The 22,039-nt window shown below is 43.9% G+C and overlaps 1 protein-coding gene across 3 annotated transcripts in view; it reads right to left on the bottom strand.

Moving 5' to 3' along the window:
* Positions 1-22,039, bottom strand: part of DMXL1 (Dmx like 1) — a 145,359-nt gene that overhangs the window by 56,373 nt on the left and 66,947 nt on the right. For all 3 annotated transcript variants that reach the window (XM_032799667.2, XM_032799668.2, XM_032799669.2), the window contains 6 exons: positions 20,447-20,616; positions 14,631-14,728; positions 7,592-7,757; positions 5,975-6,227; positions 2,728-3,824; positions 2,232-2,423 (listed from right to left, as the gene is read on the bottom strand). In XM_032799667.2, the coding sequence (XP_032655558.1) occupies positions 2,232-2,423; positions 2,728-3,824; positions 5,975-6,227; positions 7,592-7,757; positions 14,631-14,728; positions 20,447-20,616 (1,976 nt within the window). The remainder of the gene's footprint in view (positions 1-2,231; positions 2,424-2,727; positions 3,825-5,974; positions 6,228-7,591; positions 7,758-14,630; positions 14,729-20,446; positions 20,617-22,039) is intronic.

Below are 22,039 nucleotides of genomic sequence, written 5' to 3'. Positions count from 1 at the left end.
AGCATGACCCGGGCCAGGGTGGAGGAGGATATACATTAAAGAGGTCATCAGATTCCTCCACATCCTCCTCAACTTTTAAGTTCAAGTTGGTAGACACCCTCTTAAGGAGGGCCTGGTGCTCCTGGAAGTTGTTGAGGGGGAGGTGCTGCCCATTTGGGAAGGACTTGCCACCGTTTTGCCTGGAGATGATGACGACAACAAGTGCACTGCTGGAGGAAGGGCGGGGTTCTCCTTCCTTCTCCAGGGACTGCTTCTTAGGGGTTGGAGTCCAATGCACTGCCCCTATGTCGGATTTGGTACCGTATTCCGACCCTGGTGCTGATAGTGCCAGGGACAGTATGTCCAAGGCTGCCAGGGAAGACTGATGGGAATACAGGACCGGCATTACAGGAATCCCACCACAGGTTCCAGTAGGGCCACTGAGCAGGGCACAGTCTCTGCTGCCATGCCGTCGCTGCAGGCACTGTGCCAGCTTCGTGGGTTGGTGGCAAATCACCCCTCTTTGGTGAAGGGCTGAACTCCTGGTCTGAGTTCAACCACTGCCCTTACGGTGACCAGGGTGGAGCCTTCGAGGTCTGAGTCTGCCAACTGACCCTGGTCAGCAACTGGCGAGATGAGGGTGAGGATCAGTGCCTGCCTGATGAGCAGTACGGGGGGGCGGAGACCAATCCTGTGACTGGGAGCGATCCTGTCCCAGCGGGGACCGACATCTGGGCGACCATCTGGGCGAGGGTGACTTGCGCCATGGCTATCTTTGACGGGAAGCTTTTCGGTACTGGCAGTAAGGGGACCGGGGCCTTGAATCTGGTGTCCCATGTGTCATAGGGGAAAAGCGCAGCATTGGGGACCTGGGCCTTCTGGCCAGAGATGGGAATACTGTGCCAGGGTTCTAGGCCATGGAGACGGGGATCTATGCCTGTGGTCTGGGAACCAAGGGTGCTCCCCTGCCCTATGATCAGCTTGCCCTTTGGCCTTGGGGCCTTAGCTGGGTCCAGCACCTGGCCGGTCTGTTTGTTCCTTAGCCGTCAGGGCTGCATCAGGCAACGAGGGCCATAGGAGAAGCTGGGGTCCCTGCTACGCCTGGGAATAGGAGATGGATCCCTGGCTGACCTGGGGGGTCAGATCTCAGTATCCCCATGAAACCCCGGGGCGGGCACATGGCCTGACATGGGTCCTTTGCCCAAGGCCCCTTTCCTTTCTAGTGCTGGGGGGCTTTTCTTTTTGTGCTGCTTCTTCAGCATCAGTGAGGGGGAACAGTGCCGGGCAGAGCCCGGTGCTGGCGGTGCGCTCCACACCAATGCCGAGGTGATCAGCGTAGGATCTGAGTAGGAGGGCTCTGACACAGGACAAAGCACAGCCTCCATGAGGAGGGCCCTCAGGCCACTCCTTTTGGGTTCTACGGCAAAAGTTCTTACAGATTCTGCACTTGTCCTTTCTATGGGATTCCCCCAAGCACTTCAGAGATGTGTCATGGGGATCACTAATAGGCACTGGCCTGTTGCCTAATGAGCATGGTTTGAAGCCGTGGGAATGGAGCAGCCCTGTTCCGAGGCAAAGTCCCAATGGGGACTCTAACTACCCAACAGTAAAAGTTAACTAAGTACAAAGAAGACAGATAATGGGCTGCTCAAGAACTGCTAATGCTCTTGTGATTGCAAGTCAAAGTGCTCTGACCAAACTTCACGTGACTTAAGAAGGAACTGAGAGGGCGTAGGATTGGCAGTGCCTATACACCAGCACATAGGTGCTGTACTCAACAGGGCACCACAGCCCACCCTATGGATTCCACTAAGGCAAAAATCTCTGAAGACAGTGCACGTGGGCACGCGCACACCTAGAACGGAATCTACATGAGCAAGTACTCGAAGAAGAACTGCGTATTGTACAACACTTTCAAAAATTCATACTCTTCTGCAGACATCACATGAGAGCCCAATCCTGAGAGGTGCTGATCTACCTCAACTCCCATGTAAGTGAGGCGCTCACTATGTCACAGTAGCCGCCCACTATCAATAGAATGAAGTATTTTATTTCCAGTGATTTAGCAATTTTAATTCAAAAAGGTGCAGAGCACAGGCAACATATCTATGCACTGCATTAATTTATTTATTTATAATTTTAGTTAGACATAAAATGTTTCCAAGCTATCAAAGAATCTGCTAGTTAGCTTTAAGCAAACTGTATAAGTGTGCAAAATGTAAGAGCTTACCTTATTATAATAAAATACTTACCTTATTGTTCTGGATATCTGGGTGAGGTGGCGAATCAAGGTTTATTACTGCATGTAATATATCATGAGTCAGGTTGCTGAGATGCAATAATGGACTGGCCACCACTGTTTTGGCACTGGCTGTGCAGGCAAATAGGAGAGGTATAGAGTTCTGTTCTGGAAGAGGACTAGGAAGTGTTTGTATTGACTGTTCCTTTAAAAAAAAATTATAGTTGAGCAGCTGTAACTTCTTACTTCTAGGTTAAGATAGTCTAGTTAAGTACTTTAAGTCCAATTGATAGGACAAATTATTTAGAAAGAGTAAATTATATTTGCATGAATTCCTACATAATTTTATGTTATAAAATTATTGCGATGTAAGAGGTAATAGCACAGTTATTCATTATTAATTTTAAAGCATGGAAGAGAAAAAAGTTTAACATCGTGCATGTTTTTAGACAATTAATATCTTAACCTGGTATTTAACATACCCTGTGGAACAGGATGAAAGCATATACCTGCTGAGATTCTTGTAAAAGCAAAATCAGTTCCATCCTCACGGATGCCAACCCCCCACCATGAGATCCATGAAGTATACAGTAACTAAGAAACATCCTCAGGAGTGACTGGTATTTTAGAAGCCATTGTCGCCTTTTCTGAAAATTCTCTCTCTGCAGCATAGCTTTTGATTGGTCAGATAATTCTTCAGTGTTTTCACTTAATGCAACTTCATCAACAGTCACTCTAATTCCAGGTTGAACCTCCTCTACTTCTGCACTGTAGTCACAGGTTTTTTGAAGAGCTACAACTTCTCTTTCAAGCCAATGGTAAAGCTGGTACCGCAGCTTCCCACCATCTACCTCATAACCAGTGGATAGTGTACGAAGCTCTACTGTGAGAATCTTCAAGCATGCTCTAAACTTCAACTGTGCTGAGATCACATCTTCTGATGGACTTAAAAGATAATTGTCATCAACTGCACTGAAAGACTCTGAGTAGTTAGAACTAGTTTCATCTAGCTTTTCACTTGTCATCTTCTGCAAAGGTTTCAGCTCTTTCATTACAAGAGAAGAATCTTCACTGTCTTCATCTTTGTCACTTTCCCACTTTAGCTCCAACGGTTCATCTTGGAATACTAGACTTGGTTGACTCCAATCAAAAGAAAGAGCAGAGTTTGACTGTTTGTCTGATGAACAATCTGAAAATGATCCCAAACCATTTAGTACTGGCTGTGCCCAATCAACAATGGAAACTTTATCTTCCTTGGTCTCTAACCTTATTGGTGAAGAAGGTGAAAAATCTTTATTAGTGTCCATTAAACTAGAATTTGAACAAAAAGGCTTTGACTTCTTGACCACTTTTGGCATTTTTGATAACACTTCTAGAGCCAACATGGGACAGCCAGCTTTTAAATGTGCATGTGCTGTAGTGAAAAACAATCTTCTTTCACTTAAATTTATTTTGTCTGCCAGTCCATTTTCTACAGTTAGGCAAATGCGTGTTGAAGATGTTTCAGAAGAGCCAAAATGACGTCTCAGCAGGAGAGGATGTGTCCTTAGATAATTATAAAAGTTGAACACTGCAGGATCACAACTTGGGGAAGCACCATTTTCATCTGTAAAGAAATGAGACAAATCACAACACAGAAGAATAATGCATATTGAATTTTAATCTTTACCTTTTACCAGTTCATAAGCTAATTAGAAATCTGTATGACCAATATAATTAATATAGGACAGCTATGTATTTTTAATTTTGCTGTTTCTCCCTTTTCACCATTGCTTCAATTTTTAGCAGTAAAGAGCAACAACTGTTTGTAGACAAAGTACAGCAACACATATTTATTGCCAGATCTGACTGCTTTCAAAGTGAATGGTAGAGCTGTGCTAGTTTGAATGAGAGCAGAATTTGGCCCATAGTTTGGAAGAAATATTACTCTTTTTCATACAGTGAGATCAGTTTGGCTGCAGTAATTAGAACTCTGAATCCTAGATTTTTGTACCATCTATAAGAGCATACAGCATCCTCATGTCAGTCTGAGCTGTGTAATCTTTGTAATGTGAGAACAAACAATTTAAACTGTAACCTTTAGTTTCCAGTATGTCTTACCAAAGATCATGTTAACATCTAAAATGAAAAAATAAAGTAGATGTGGTTTTTCATCCATCCTGTTCCTCACAGGAAAGACAACTCCAAAAAGCACATCTTAAAACAAGTTGTTAAACAGTTTTATGACAACTATAGTACATAAACAATTACATTGATAATGTTTACATTTTTATATTTATATATCTCTCTATATAAATATGTATAAAAGTACAAATGTATAAAAATTATACAAAATTATATATATTAATAGCAGTATCATACTAGAAGAAATTAAATTTGCACTGGTATATCAGTTCTGTGTTAAGTCCAACGCTAAAGTAATATCAGAGACCAGTGACCATTTTACTCTGTTATTTTATGAGCCATAAGGTCTAAACATGAATGCAATACCACTGGAATACTGAGAACACAGTATGTGCAAGGCATTGCCTAGCTTAGAACCGAGTTGATGCTGGCCAGCAAAGCCTTACTGTCTTGGATAGCAGAAGCCATGACATGACCTAATCACAGATCTGTCAGACCACAACATTACAAAATACATTCAACTAGACATTTAGACCTGCCCTCTTAGAGGCAGTTGAATGTATTGAGAGTCAAACAAAATGGCAAAAGAACTTCCAAAGTCCACACCAAGTAGAAACACATGCTCTTTTAACACTACAGAGAAGAACCTAAGAAGGATATTGGCAAATGATAGAATAACTGCCTCATTAAGGTGGATTTACATCAGCATTTTAGGAAGAAACTAGGAAACCACTTTGTAAAACTTGGTATGCAGTTTTATCAGCCACTACAGCCTGAAATACAGGACTTTATGAAATGAAATCATCATTAGTTCAAAAGGTGCTTTCAACAGCATAGTTGAGATCAAGACATTGTCCTGTGACCATTAGGGTGTCGGTGCATTTGAAATTCCTTACACTGAAGCCTTGTGACTTGGGCTGTAATCTACCCTTGGATCTAACGGTGGACTTAAAAGGCCACAAATTTAACAGGTATGAAGTTAGTCTGAACTATCTTTTAAACCAATGAATGCTAGCACACAGCGTACATGGGACACTCAGAGGAGTCCATATGAGTCCACCACACCAAACAACAACTTCCCAATTCTCGTGTCCCTGTGGTAGACATTTCCTGATAAGACAAGACTACCCACACAATCTAAGAATCATCTTGTCTCTGGAGCTCTACTCTGCAGCAATCAGGAAAATGGTTCTGGGTCACAAAGAAGTGGGCAATTAAGTTTGATTATTTTCACTTTATAATTGCTGTTAAAAAATTGCTGAAGAACAAGACTTTGGTGCTTCTTTAAAATTCAAGAGTAGTTTGTCACAGGATTAATTCCAGTTACATTGAGTGGAGCTGACATGTTCACAATGTTAAATGGTAATGTAAATAAATGCATTCTTCCCCATTCATGCACATTATGGTTACAGTATATAGTTGTCAACAATACATCAACATATTTTTACAAACATTTAAACTGACAAGGCCTTTTTTCCGCCCCACTTAAGGTAAGCAATAAAATAGGCATCAAGTGGTCTTTTTGGCTTTACAGGAGTCCACTAAAGTCAAAACAGACCTTAAACTGTGGACTAAATTTAAGTGCAGAAATACTATGAACTAATTTCATAGCTAACATATTTAGACTCTTACCTTCTTCATTTCCAGCAGATTGCTTAATTAGAGTATCAAGAGCCCTGCTATAATCTTCCAAAATCCAAAAAGCCATACTTCGTAGAAAAGGGTCACAATGCATATTTGATGAGCTTTCTTTACCAGGAAAGGCACTTCCCAAAATTTTCTTCTGCAGTATGGATTTATACATACTAGATGCTTCAAATTCTGACTCATAAAGCCTTGATATTACAAGAGCCAGCTGAATGTCACCCAGTTTTTCAAGGCAGACCTAATTGAAAAAACAAAGCCATAAACACATGATATTTTTTTAAGAGACTATATATTCATTTCTCCTTAGGTTAAAAGGCCACCAGCAAGAATACATGATTTTATGACAGGACAAAAATGTGAAATGAGCCTGCTGAAATATGGTTTCACTGAAAGTGTCAATTTTTGCTCAATTCTGCAAACACTCTGACAGCAACTGCAAATATGTGATAATAGCAAAGTGTCACTTAGCAATGTATGCAGGGTTTAGAGTTCCAGCATATCATTTACCCTCCATACATTCACTCCATACAATCTTGCAGCATGATGCTGGATGGACAAACTGTTTTTTAAAACGATGTTGTCATAACAGCATTTACAGAATTTTGACATGACATTGTACCTTTGATTCACAGGAGACTGAGGCTACGTCTTCACTACCCGCCGTATCGGCGGGTAGCAATCGATTGCTCGGGGATTGATCTATCGCGTCTCATCTAGACGCGATATATCGATCCCCAAACGCGCTTATATCGATTCCGGAACTCCACTAACCCGAACGGAGTTGCGGAGTCGACATGGGGAGCCGCGGACATCGATCCCGTGCAGTGAGGACGGTGAGTAATTCGATCTTAGATACTTCGACTTCAGCTACGTTATTCACGTAGCTTAAGTTGCGTATCTGAGATCGATTTTCCCCCGTAGTGTAGACCAGCCCTGAGTTCAGCTAGCCAGTGAGATGTGCACACAACAATTCATCAAGTTGTCCATGCTGTGTACTAACCTATACTAGACAAACTAGATATATCCTCACTTTCCACCAACCTCCCTCCTAACTATTCAGCCAGATGGCTTTTTTCCTGGTAAAGGGATCTCTCTGCTCTGGAACCAGACTACAGCAGCACCCAAGGACCCTCCCAGATCCATCACCTCCTGGGTTTCCTTATGATAGATCACTGGAAGCTTAAAAGCAACAGTAATTGGGCAGATTGCCTACCAGTACTCTTACTGAGAAATCAATTGGAGCTTGAACTTAGTATTAGGTGAGAAATGATAAAAACAAAACATTTTTATATCCAAGTACAAAGATCAGAAATAGTTGTGCATCAAAGCTTCACTAGTGACGTGAAAAAATAAAAAACAAAAAAACAATTTAACGCTGTGTAAGAAGCTCTTCAATAATGACCCAAAGGTGCAGTAATCACAAGGTACAGATATAGAGAATTTCCAACAGTTGTGTCACACTAGATGACAAATTTCAGATGCACTATAAACCTATTTAAGAAGATATCTGTAAATTTAGGAGACAAAAAAAATTAGAAATGACTAAAAACTTCATAAAATCAGAACTATTTAAACCAACAGAAGAATCTACTATTTCATTACCTCAACTGCATCCTTCAAGTGACCAGCCAACAAGAAAAATGCTGCAGAATGTTCAAAGCGTTGTTTGCCTAATAAAGAAAAAGCATTCTTTAATGCTGCTTTACGCCATCTATCTTCAGTAAAATTGTTCCCAAAGAACTGTGTCATCTTAGTTTCCTTTTGGGACCTGCAGATTTAACAAGATAGATGAGGAAAAAAACTTGTTTAATATTAACATTTTATTAGATTAATTCTAGATATCTGACTCAAGATTTGATTTAGATAGCTGTCCAAATGTGTATGCATAAAACAATTACATTTCTGAAGTATGTGTTTATTATTTAAAAAGTGCCAACTTTTTTAAATTGAAGTGGTGAGTGTTTAAGATAAATAAATGTTCAGTCTTTAAAATTTTCAAATATCAACAGAACCGATAAGCACCTTCCCATGTACCCTGGAACTGTCTCATACTTGTTATTTGATAGTTATATTTTCAAGTTATTGGTGGGTTTTATAGACTAGTACAAACTTACTCTTAGGACATCACCTGAACTGAGAGGATGTGCCTCATTTTCCAGTTCCACAGAGACTATATCCACTTCTGATGAAAATTGGGAAACCAGCAATAACAACTTTCAGAGGAAAATACTAGTGCTGTATGAGGACATGCTTTTAAGAAATAGTGAAATAGAATTTCTTGAAGATAATGTTATATTTCAATTGTTACGGCAACCACTGAATAAAATAGTTATCTACCTTTCGTAACTGCTGTTCTGCAAGATGTGTTGCTCATGTGCATTCCGTTCTAGATGTGTGAGTGCCCGTCAGAGATTTTTGCCTTAGTAGTACCCATAAGGTCAGCTGTAGCGCCCTTATGCCACAGTATATCAGGCGCAGTTGGCCCATGCCCTCTCATTTCCTTCTTGCCGACAACTCCAACAGAGGGGCAGGAGGGCAGGTAACGGAATGGACATGAACAACACATCTCGAACAACAATTACGAAAGGTAGGTAACTGTTTTCTTTTTCAAGTGCTTGCTCATGGCGATTCCATTCTAGATGATTCAAGTAGTATCAATGGATGTGGGCTTGGAGTTCACTATCGTGCAGCTTGTAGTACAGCTCTGCCAAAGCCAGCATCATCTGGCACCTGCTGAGTCAGTGCATAGTGTGATGCGAATGTATGGATGAAAGACCAGTTGGTGGCCTGACAAATCTCGACTCTGCACCTGTGCCTGGAAAGCCGCTGAAGACGCCTGCACTCTAGTAGAATGATCAATCACAATTGCTGGTGGGAGCACTTTCGCCAGCTGTAGCAGTGACAGATACACGCCGTGATCCAAGACAAAATTCTCTGGGCAGCCCTTTATCCTGTCTGCAACAGCAGCAAACAATTGCGTTGACTTACGGAATGGCCGTTTTCTATCGCTATAAAAGGCCAGTGCCTGTCTGATGCCACCTGTGCTTCTCATCTGATGCGTAAGGCTTCGGACAGAGGACTGTTAAGTAAACGTCCTGGCCCGTGTGGAACTGGGAAACAAGCTTGGGCAGAAAAGTTGGATGCGGGCGCAGCTGGACCTTGTCCTCGTAGAAGACTGTATAGGGTGGCTCTGAAATGAGTGCCCTGATCACGAACACCCGCCGTTCCGATGTTATACTGACCAAGGAGGACACCTTCCAGGAAAGGAGTAGAAATCTAGGGCGTTGGAAAGGAGGGCCCATGAGCTTTAAGAGCACTAGATTCACGTCCCATGGGGTATCTGGGTCTCAGACGTGTGGGTACAGGTGCTCTAGACCTTTCAGGAATTGTGCTGTTATGGGATTGGCGAAGACAGAGCTGCCATGAAGTGGAGGGTGGAATGCAAAAAAGGCCGCCAAGGGCACCTTGACCGAAGACAGCAACAAGCCCTGGAGCTTTAGATGCAGCTAATAGTCCGGGATGTCCTGCAACGAGACCTCCTTGGGACGAATGTTCTTGTCCAATGTCCAACATGTGAAGCCGTTCCACTTGGCCACATAGGTATTCTGGTGAAAGGCTTCCTGCTGCAGGACTCTCTCCTGCCCAAAAAGGACTCTCGCTCATCTGTGCTTAGCTATGGAGCAGCCATGCCGTCAGGTGCAGCCATGCCAGGCTGAGGTGCAGCAGATTGCCATGGTTCTGGGAGAGCAGATCTGGATGGAGAGGTAAATGCAATGGGTTGGCCACAGGAAGACTCAGCAGCATGCTGAACCAGGGCTGGTGAGGCTAGGCAAGAGCAATAAGAATGACCCACACTCTGTCTTGCTTCACCTTTAAACAGGACCCTGTGGATAAGCGGCACTGGCAGAAAGGTGTACATCAACACTCCCAACCACAATACCAGGAAGGCACCTGACAGGGAACCCTTGTCTCCACTGTATAGGGAGCAAAACATGGCATACCCTGTTCTGCCTGGATGCAAACAGGTCCACCTGTGGAATCCCCCACCATCAGAAGATCAAGTTGACCACCTCTGGAAGGAGGGACCACTCGTGGCAAGAGCAGAAGGTCCTGCTGAGGCAATCTGCCAGGATATTCCTGGTGAGTGAGTGGCTACAAGGGGGATGGTGTTCTGCACATAAAGGACCCAGAGGATGAGCGTCTTTTGACACAGAGCTGAGGACTTGGCGCTGCCCTGTCTTGATGTAATACATCGCAGCCATGTTGTCAGTGAGGACCTGGACCACCTTGCCTTTCAGGTGGGGTAAGAATGCCTGACAGGTCAGATGCACCGCCTTAAGATTCCTGACGTTGATATGAAGAATTGTGCTGCATCTAGTGACCTTGAGTACTGAGATCGCCTAGGTGGGCTTCTCAGCTCAGATCGGACGCCTCCAAGACTAAGGTGAGCAACGGTGATGGGTACACAAAGCGAACTCCCTATAGCACTGACTTGGGCATTCAGCCACCAGTTCAAGGACAAGAGGATGAGGTCTGGCACTGTGACTGCTCGGTCTAGGGAGGGCTTGCTGGGAATGTTGGCCTTTGCTCGTCACGTTTGCAGGGGTCACAGCTGAAGCTGGGTGTGCCTGACCATGTACGTGCATGCTGCCACGTGGCCCGTCAGCCACAGGCAAGTGTGGGCCGTGGTGATTGGATGTGTCGTTACATGGGCAAAAAGATCCACCATAGCCTGAAAGAGCGCATCCAGAAGGAAGGCCTTGGCTCGCATGGAAGCAAGAACTGCTCCGATAAACTCTATGCTTGACTTCACTTCTTTGGTCTTGGGGAGCAGAGGCGGTGGGAACCTTCTCATTGGAGAAGGAAACCTTCTCGTTCGCCGCCGACACACCAGCGAGCTCAGGGGAGGGTGGGTATACAAGTACTCAAAATCTTTGGCCAGCACAAAGTACTTTTTCCTCAGCCCATTTTGAGGTGGCGTGTGTCACGAGGCGGGGAGTCACCCCTGTGGCACCCAAGTCCCTTCTGGACCCCGGTACCCCTTTCAGGCCAGGATGCTGCCCCCGGCAGTACCTCCACAGATCTGAGTCTCCCCTCCCTGGGGAGTCCCCATCCTCTATCCCCCCTCTCGCCTTAGACTATGGCTACTGCCAGTCTCGATCTAGCCCCTGTTCACTGGGACAGACTGCAGTGTCAATGCCACTCATCACCAGCCAGGGGGGTTTGGACCTGCTGCCTCTGCCTACCCTTAGGTTGCCCCTCTGTAACCCCAGTACCCTTTCCGGCTTGTAACAAGGCCTGCAGCCTGGGAGGTTTCCAGCTGGAGCTCCCCCAGCTCCTCTAGCCTTTGCCCAACCCCCCCTCCACTTTAGGTACACTCTCTCAGCTCCCAGGCAGCCAGACCCTTCTCCTTCAAGAGCTAGAGGGACAGTCTTAACTCCTGGCTTCACTGGCTTTTATAGGGCCAGCTGCAGCCTGATTGGGGCATGGCCCAGCTGCGGCTGCTTCCCCAATCAGTGAGCCTTTAGTTCGCAGCCCCAGCCCTCTCCCAAGGCTGGCTTGAAGCCCTTTCAGGGCAGGAGCGGGTAACTACCCTGCTACAGTGGGATAGAGAAAGGGGTCTGCCACAGAGACTTAGCAATCTTGAGAACCCCATCGTGTACAGTAGAGCGATCCAGGTGAGTGTGGAGGCTGAGAGGACATGGAAAAGAGAGTGTCCTCCTGCTCTGCCATCTGCTAAATTTCCAGCCGAAGTTCTCCTCAATCTGCCTGAGAAGGGCTTGGTGTTGTTTGAAGTCATCCGGGGGGCTGGCCCTGGGAAGATCCTGCAACTGCCTCGTCCGGGGAAGAGGAGGAGGCCCTGAGGGCTCGGCAGCCACTGGAGAGAGAGGTTTGGGGGTAGGCACCGGTTCCTCCACCCCAACCTCGGAGTGAGCTTCTGGCACCTGGCCCAGTACCAGTGCAGTCATCGATTTTCACTCCAATGCAGCCACTGAAGCGCGCTCCAAAGGGGACATGGTCATCAATGGAACTCCCCATGCTCCCAAATACAGCCACTGTGTTGGCCACTGGCCTTGCTGCCACTGCAGTGTTGTGAACGGTAAAGCAGTTTCCAGTGCCCAATCCCATCACAGAGCCTGGGGAAATGGGCTGAACTGGGCCTCTGCAGCAGAGGAACCACTCTCCAGAGACCAGGGAGGAGCTGTCAATGCCTGGGTCTGCTTGCTGGTTGTGGCTACCGGTGAGGGCTGAGCAGGAAGAATGGTCCTGGTGCTGGGGAGACTGGCATCATGGGAACACTGCTGCAGAGACCAGTAACGTCAGAGGGAGCAAAGTCTAGACGTGGATCGGCAAGAGGGCAAATGGCATTGGTCTTAATATGGGGAGCGTTGTTCTCACACTGGAAAATAACGTCTTGGCGTCCGGGGGGAGAGTTTAGGCAAGCAGTGGCACGGTTGCAACTTGCCATGGGATTGCTTGTCTGGCAACAGACAGCACTCCCCTGCCCCTGGGGGGTCTTAACAGCTGGCTTGCCCTCTCAGGGAGGCTTAAGCCTGGTCCTGCGGCACCAGAGATGTCATAAGAGCAGATGGAGACCTGTGCTCTCTCTGCACCTGGGCTTGGGATGATGACAGTGCAGGCAGGGTGGTGGGTCCCATACCGCTCACCAGAGTCAATGATGGAGCTTTAAGAGGGGTAAGAGCCCCAGCCACGGAACCATGCTTGCACTGCTCCAGAGAAGGCTGGTTGACAGGCCTGGTCCCTCTACCAGATGACCCCGGGGCCTTCTTGCTCGGTGCTGGTGAGTGCTTCTTTGCCTTCTTCTTCAACGCTGGTGATGGCGAACAGTGCTGAGAGAAGTGGACACCGGAAGTGCACTGCACATGGAAGCCGAAGTTCTGTGTGGCCTGCGTAGAGGGCTCAGAAGCCGGGCGGAGAGCAGACTCCATCAGGAGGGCCCTGAGGCCAATGTCCCTCTCCTTCTGAGTGTGAGGCTGAAAGTTCTTACAAATCCGGCAATGCTCCTTGTTGTATGATTCCCCCAAGGACTTAAGGCAGCTGTCATGGGGGTCACTCACAGCCATAAGCCTGCCACAGATTGAGCAAGGCTTAAATCCGGAAGCTCAGGGCAAAGTCCTGCTGGGACCTTAACTATCAGCTAACTATGCACTTAACTACTTAACACTAACTACAATTGAACAAAGGCCCAAAGGCATGAAGTTCAATGGAAGAAACTGCTAGCTCTTAACAAGCAAGGGAGGAGAACCAAGTGATCACCATGGGCAGTAAGAAGGAACTGAGAGGGCATGGGCTGGCAGCGCCTGATATACTGTGGCATGAACGTGGCACTCTAGAAGGCACTACCGCTGGCCTTACTGGTACCACTAAGGCAAAAATCTCCAACAGTCGCGCACACCTAAAATGGAATCGACAGGAACAAGCACTCGAAGAAGAATACAACATGCTTTAGAAGCTTTACCGCTCTGTTGCAATACTACTTACCAAAAATATCCTCACATAGTACCAGTCATTTGCTTGAAAGCCTTTATTATTGGTTTCCTCATGTGACATCAAGTGCAATAATCTTTCCAGTGGTAAACAGAGTCTCTTGTCTCATGGTTTTGATAACATCCTAACAGATTTGCTATTTTTAAAAAAGTGACAGACAATACCAGAAGCTACTGACAATTTAAATCAGTCTGATCAATTTGAACAATGAACATGGAAAAGTTCATTTGTCCCAAGACAGTTCTTAAAAATAAAGTATATTACATCAAAAACCTACATGAAAAGAACATCAAGGTTGCAAAGTTGAGCACTCAAACATTAGAAAATGATAGAATTAAGGATGCCATGTGACTTCAATTCAGGCCCCTTGTGAACAAGCATTATAGTCCAGTCTTTATTTATATAATCACATGCTATTTTTTCCTCAGGACCCCCGGCCTCAGTTAAGTACACTCACAGAATAGTGCTCTGGAATGACTCAGGGTTGTGTAGTGGTGGATGAGGCTATTAGAAGTTGAAGAGACTAAACTTTAGCCATTTTGGAAATCTTGACAAAATATGTAATCTAACATGTAAAGTTAGTCACTGCACATGTGCAGTACAGTTTTAGAATTTGTATCACACTTAAGGCCCCAAATGTACAATTTTAAAAGTTTATTCTAGATTAAAATTTATATTCTGTGCCTATTTTAAGATTAAGCAAAATAATTTCAAACACACATTTTTAAATACCACAATGTGTGAATTATAAATACATCCCGTTGAAATTGAAGTTTTAAAAGAAAGAATAAATTCTGAATTATAAGAATGAAAGAATATGAACCTGGCAGTCTTTTTTAAACATATAGTGATTTAAAGACTGAAGAAAATCAGAACTTTTTTGGCTAAAACACTTGTGTGGCAAGATCCAGTAAAACACAAAAATGAATAGACTTCAGAACACATTATGATTACCAAAGCACATGCATCAGTAAAAGGAATTTTTGGAACGTTTTTTTTTTTTTTACTGCTTTTGAATAAAAGAGGAGACAAATTATTTTTATCAAATGGACTGGACAATACAGAATTGTACTTAAGAGCAAATATTTACAAATAGAATTTATAAAGAAATGATTTCTTGTATGTTTCCTACCTGTATAATCCCCAAATCACAGCCTTCTTTTTCATTGCAAGGTAAAAAATAGCTGCATCAAGTGGATCGTTGTTTCGTTGAAAAGCTGCTTTGGCTACCTGTGAATATATGGCGTTTTGTTAAATTTGTGACAAATTTAAAAGTCATCTGAAAGCACTATCCCTAAACTGATTTAGTCATTGTTAAATAAATTTCATTTTAAGGAGTTCTGGCAAAGATCAATTAGGTACATTTTTTGTTACAATTAACAAAAAACAGTTCCTCATCAAATCAAAGTTACACTGATTTCAGGTTATGATAAAAGTCAGTTATGTAAATAAATAAATAAAAACATTTGTTTACTTAGTCTACATTAACTCTTTTGCACTGAACATTTGGGCAGAAACTCTGATAGATATGAGAAATAGTTCTAAGTCATTAGGAAAGGAAAAGCAGAATGGACTGATTTAAAATCATAATGATTTAACTCATTTTAACTGACATAAACCAGCAAACAGGAAACCTTGATTTAAATAAATTTTAATTGTGTTTTTTGCATTTGCACTTCTGTCATTTTCTAGTGGAAGGTGTTTCCTATTGGTTGGTAACATTTAAAACATGTTGATTTTGCAGCTGAATAGAGTCTTTACACTAAATGTGATGCTTCCTTTTGCTAATCAGAAGAATACATCTCTCTCTCTCTCTCTCTCTCACACACACTCACTCTCTCTCTAAAGCAATTACATGATTTAACATACATTTAGTCAGATACTTAATTTTTGGATTTTGTATTTCAGAAAAATGGTGAATGATCCATTACTTCTTTATCAGATGGTGATTATTTGCGTGAAAATGTAAATTCAATTAAAATGCACAAAACCAGTATTGTAACAGTTTTTAATTAAATAAATCAATGTGCTGGATACATTAAAAAAAGTTTACTAAAACACATTTTGCACGTTTCACTAACTGATTTATTAAGCAAAGGAAATATTATCTGTAGTTAGTGAATTGAACTGATTTCTAATACTATATCCTTCAAGATTTTAAAACCAATAGATCTCATCCTCTCATACCTGGTTTTATGTGCAGATCGGAAGAGGAAGGCAAGATTCAAATATTTAGCCAATGACTTCCACCAGTTAAGTGGTCTGAATTTCTTTAAAACTTGCTGGCAAATATGTACTAAATATTATTTCTTGTCATCATGTAATAAGCCTCTGTCCCAAATCTGGACCTTAGCGTCCAAAATCTGGGTGCTTAGCATGAACCTCCAAGCTTAATTACCAGCTTGGATCTTATCTCGCTGCCACCATTCAGGATTCTGAGTACCTGATAAACTCTCTGGTCTCCCCAAACCTTTCCCTGGGGGACCCCCACGACTCAGATGGCCTGAGCCTCCAACAAAGGGAAATAACCCACTTCCCTTCCTGCTCTTTACTTCCTCCCAGATTTTCCCGCCCTGGGGATACTAGGAGATTTCCCTGCTTCAATCCCTTGAAACACAAAACAGAGAGGACGATTACCTTCCCCCCTCCTTCTTCTCCCCCCTCCCAGTCTTTCCCTGAGAGAGACAGTACTCCTGGCACAGAGATTCCTATCCCCTTGCCTTAACTAGGAAAAGAAAATCCAACAAGTTTTAAAAAGAAAGCTTTATATAAAAAAGAAAGAAAAAACACATGACATGATCACTGCATCAAGATGACATAACACAGGGCTATTGCTTAAAAGAAAATATGAATAATCAGCCTTATTCAAAAAGATATCCAATTTAAACATTCCAGCAACTCCACACATGTAAATACAAAATACAATATAAACCTATTGCTTTTCCTTTTGTACTCACAACTTGGGAACAGAAGGGTAGAAAAAAGCTTGGAGATAGGAGAAAAAAAAAAAAAAAGCTCTTCCCTCATAGCCGAGAGAAAACAAACAGGCAGAACAAAGACAAAACACACCCAGAAGTTCCCTCCCTCACTTTGAAAAATCCGGTTTCCTGATTGGTCCTCTGGTCAGGTGTTTGGTTCCCTTTGTTAACCCTTTACAGGTAAAAGAAACATTAACCCTTAGCTATCTGTTTATGACAGTCTTTAATTTACTTTTTTTAAAAAAACCAAACAAACAGGTAAGTTCAGGTCTTAACAGCTTGCCAATTTCAAACTTAAATGTAAATAGGTTTGTTTTTTTTTAAAGTAAATCTGCATATAATTTAAATTTAAAAAATCCAATTTAAATTAAAAAACCCTGTTAAAAAGTCATCAATTTTGTCCACCCAGGGGACAAGTAAATCATAGAGGGCCAAATTTCCAATACACCTGTCATAGTCATCCCACAAAATATGCTTATACAAATGCAGATTTGTGACGGTCCATTTTAGAAACTCTCAAAGTTTGGCTCACGTTATATAGTAGAGGCTTGCATCTCCTAAACTTCCCTTGTTACTATAATGATTGGTCTCCACAGATTTTAACGGAATATCCTCAATATTGGTTATCAGTTTTATCCTATAGCATCATTCAAAAGATGGGAGGTGACATGCATGCAAAGTTGTAGTTACCAGTTTTTCTATTAAATGCAAGTAATTTCAATTGGCTTCTGAGAGAAATGGTTTCACTTAGTAAAATTTGAGGGCAGCAGAAAGGGTTCAAGTGTGTGCTGAAGCAAATCAGTCAGGTCAAGTTAAGCTGGATTATAGTTCAACAAAAGCCATTCATTTTCTTAGGTGACTACATCTTGGGTGACATAATTTAAGCTTTCATTAAAGCAATAATCAAGGACCAGACTGTCATCTAGTGCAAATCATCATAGCTCCACTGGCTCCAATGAAGCTATGCCCTTCTATACAAACTGAGGATCTTGCCTCATATCTAGCCATATGGTAAACCAAATATAAACTGATGCACTGTTGTCTGCCTCAGTCTCCAGACAGCCTGAAACAGGTGTGGAACACTACAGTTAATGTAAACAGAATGTTAAATAAGCACAGTAGGCTTAGACCTAAGTGTCAATATTTTCCATTTCACTGATACATAAAGCTTGCAAGGTATAGGAGCCATTATGAAAATTATGGGCACAGAATATTAGGAAATGTGATACCAGGGTCTAAACCAGGGGTCGGCAACCTTTCAGAAGCGGTGTGCCGAGTCTTCATTTATTCACTCTAATTTAAGGTTTCGCGTGCCAGTAATACAGTTTAACATTTTTTAGAAAGTCTCTCTATAAGTCTATATATTATATAACTAAACTAGTGTTGTATTGTAAAATAAACAGGGTTTTCAAACTGTTTAAGAAGCTTCATTTAAAATGAAAATTAAAATGTTGATCTTATGCTGCTGGCGCTTGTCTCAGCCTGTGCTGGTCTGGGGTTCTGTTCACCTAGGTTGGCAGGGGACTGAGCAGGGCCTGCAGGCAGGGACCCCAAGCTGGCAGGGTCAGTCAGCCGAACCCCGACCGGCAGTTGGCTGTGTCATATGGTGAGCTGACGGCCAGGACCCAGAGGGCTGGGGGCAGCAGGCTGGAGTCAGGGGCTTGGGGGCTGGTATGTGGGGGGTGAGGTTGTCAGGGCAGAGGGGGCGCTGGTAGGGGTGGAGGTGGCCAGAGTCAGGGCTAGGGTTGTGGGTGGGCGGGGGGGAGTGAATGGTAAGTAGAGGGCTGTGTATGTATGAGGAGGCACAGGTCGGGGCAGGGGCCTGGGAGCGTGCGGGGGTGTGTGTTGTGTTGTGTGGGGGGTGTCGGGCTCAGGGGAGAGTGCTGGGTGACTGCCCTTAAAACTCTCACCCCTCTTGCTCCCTTTCCCTGATACCCCCTCAATGGGACCCACCCCCATTCTAAGCCTCTGTTCCCTTGTCCCAGACTGGGATCTACCTTCCTACCTGTCCCTGACTGCCCCACACCTCACACCCCCTCCCAGCCGACCCCGGACTCCCATGCCTATCAAACCATGCTCACTGTTTCCTGACCAGACCCCAGAACTCCACAACCCTCCCTGCCTGTCCCAACTCCTCTCCACCCTGCCTCCTGACAGGCCCCCAGAACTCCAACTTCATCACAGGGCCAGGCTCCAGGCCCAGGCGTGCCACCTGCGTGCTGTGGGGCGCAGGGCCGCGCGGGACGCTTGCGGTTGCCAAGCTTGGGCTGGCGAAATGGCTCAACACCCCCGCATCCTTGTCCCTGACCACCCTTCCAAGAGACCCACCCTAACTTCCCTTCAGGAACCCTTCCTTGCTCCCAGTCCCTGACTGCTTCTGCCCTCACCAAACCCAGGACTCCATTGCCCACCCACCCTCCTGCCCTAAACCACCCCCGGGATCCCACCCCCCATTCCAACCCACCCTGCTCCCTGTCCCCTAATTGCCCCCACCCCTTATCCAACCCCCCCAGCCCTGGGCCCCTTACTATGAGGCTCCACACAGAGCTAGATACGCTGCTCCGCGGGACCACACAGCCCCGCCCCTCTGGTTGAGCAGGGAGTGTCTCTGCCTCCCCGCGGAGCCAAACACTGCCCTCAGGAGCCAACCCCCAGAGCGCTCCGCGTGGCGGCAGGACTCCAGGGGAGGGGAGAAGGTGGGGAAGGGGCTGGCAGCTTGCTGCGCTCGGCCCCGCGTTGCGGCCCGGGAGCGCGGACCCCGCGGCTTGCCGTGCCGGGAGAGTGGGGCCATTTGCCCACCCTGTGCGCACAGCTATGCTTCTGCTTCCCGCCCCGCGGGGGAAGTGGAGTGCAGAGGAAAGCGCGCCGGGCTGGGCAGGATTTTTAGTGGCATGATGGAGTCCCGGCAGGCTCCAGCGTGCCATTGAAAATTGGCACACGTGCCATAGGTTGCCGACCCCTGGTCTAAACCAATTTTCCTCTTAGACAGTTCCATAGGATCCATGCTGCCCCTAGCTTCCAGTGTCCTGCAGAGTGTCTGACTTCTCACTGATAGCAGACTTACCTTCTGACTTCATTAGTATTTTTCACCTGCAGTCCTCAGGAAGCAGAGACTGTAGAAAAATATCTGCACCACTTTGGTGCCCTGAACATACTATCTATAGATGTTAAATTCACAAAAAAACAAGAATATAATACGCACAGGCATACAAGTAAAAGAAAAAACATGTTTCCTAAATAACTGAACATACAAGCAGATTTACACTCCATTTGTTAAAATAATAAATAATGTGCAAGTTGAGCCTTCATATCTCATTAATACATGTTCTCATGGCAGATACAAAGTAATGTAGTGCCTTTTTATCATTGCCACAATGACAAATCACTTCCATACTGGACTCCATCTCCTAACAGTCATTGTGTGTGCCCAAGTCAAGCAAGGCTCTTGTGCTAAAAATTACTTGACTGGTTGACTCCAAATACTGAATGTTCAATAATAAGACTTTGCAGAGTTTATCAGGACATTTATACTCCCTCACAGGGCAGAATTAATTAAAACCAAATATTTCTACAAGATGAAGATGAGCCTAAAAGTCACAGAATCATAGAAATGTAGCACTGGAAGAGACTTTGAGAAGACATCAAGTCCAACCCTCAGCACTAAGACAGAATCAAGTAAAATCAGTAAAGTGACAAGAAATGAAGCCAACCCCCATCCATTCCCTCTCTATGGTAAAAAAAATTCACGTCCTTCATGAAGCACTGACAATTCTCCATCCCACTGCTGTTAAATTCTTGACTCTTAAGGCCCTCTAATCATAGCATTCCTGTAACTGAACAAGAGTTAACAGGACGCTAGTGTACTTCAACCATTTTCGTATATGGAAATTGGGTAGCATAATTATTCTAGGATATATGAATAACTGGTAACATGCTGTAAGCTAATTTGTTTTCAGTAAACTATATTTACCTTTTCTATGCATCTGCGCAAACTATGGATATTCCGAACCCACCATCCTACACCCATAGCTCTGAGTTCTGACCAAGTCGGATCCCCTTTCTGCACAGCAGGGAGCATGTTCAGTAGTTCTTCTTCTGCTACTGAATGAAATGCCCACGCAAAGTGACGAGTAGACAAGCCTATACAATAATCCACAAAGGAAAAAAGGGTTCGTTCAGTAACAACAAAACCTGAAAAACAAACTGCAAGTTCAGAAGGTTTTGTTTCTGATTTTTAACTGTGAAAGTACAAGACCAGAAACTTGGTAGGCATTAAAACAACTGCAGGCCTTGCATTCCTAGGTTACACATATGTGAAAGTTCATTACTGTTTTACAAATGAACAACCTGTTTATTATTCACTTATAAACTGGCCATTTCTAGTTCACGGACAATAGATGTAATGACTAAAATATAAATAACTACTAAACATGAATGTCTGCAGAGAAATGTCCTTAAAGATAGGTAGTGGTGTTGTTATACCTATGTGAAATTTTGTATATTAAGTGAAATTTACCAAAAATTTCAGAAAGTTTAGCTTAATTTTGATTAAATGCTAAATTCCAAGGAAAGCTAACAATACTGATATGTTCAGTGAAAAGTTTCTTTTCCCCCCACCTTTCCTCTTTTTTTTTTTAAAATCATGCCAAGCTTTAATGTCTAAATTGTAAACATTCTGGGGTTTTATTTCTTCTGAAAAAATCATCATCTCAGCATTTCATCAACTTCCAATATAAGAGGTCAAATTTGGAAACGGCTTTCAGGAAACAGGCTTTTGTAATCTTTTGGTACCAAGTATTATTTACCCAAAGCAAAAAGGAAACATGGAAAATTCTGTCCTAACTGAGCATTTTACAGATAAAAAGGACTGTAGCTACAATATGTTCACAGTTGGTTTTTTTTAAAAAGTTTATGCAGTATCAAGCAAATATTTCCATCATTAAAGCATCTGGATTAATGAAATGGCTAAATACCCTTTCACTTTCATGAAATACACTGTCATTTTTATTTTAAGACAGAACTACACCAAACAGACCCATCAGCAAAATTTAGTATGGCATAGTACAGGGGCTCTCAACCTTTTTCTTTCTGAGGCCCCCCAAACATGCTATAAAAACTCCACAGCCCACCTGTGCCACAATAACTGGTTTTCTGCATATAAAAGCCAGGGACTGTATTAAGGGGCAGCAAGCAGGGCAATTGCCAGGACCTCATGTCACAGGGCTCACTGAAAGCTAAGTTGCTCAGGGCCCCAAACTTCAGCCCCATGCAGTGGGACTTTGGTTTCTGCCTTGGGCAAGTCTAACACTGGTTCTGCTTAGTGGATGCCCTGAAACCTGCTCGCGGCCCCCTAGGGGACCCCGGACTCTTGGTTCGGAACCACTGACATAGTACTCCTTTAAGTCTTATGTTCTGGTGTGGTATGAACAAAGTGAGTTTGAATGCCTGTACAATCAATTCAGCATGCACTTTCTAAAACTATCTTGCTTCATTTCAACATTCAGAATAATCTATTGTGTAAGTTTACTTCTGAATTCGCTTATTTTCTTTTAAGTATCATCAG

This window comes from Chelonoidis abingdonii, chromosome 6 (genome assembly GCF_003597395.2).
Source record: "Chelonoidis abingdonii isolate Lonesome George chromosome 6, CheloAbing_2.0, whole genome shotgun sequence".
In the NCBI taxonomy this organism is placed as follows: Eukaryota; Metazoa; Chordata; order Testudines; family Testudinidae; genus Chelonoidis; species Chelonoidis abingdonii.
Note: the sequence above shows the minus strand (reverse complement) of the source record. Positions and strands in the feature narration are given on the sequence as shown.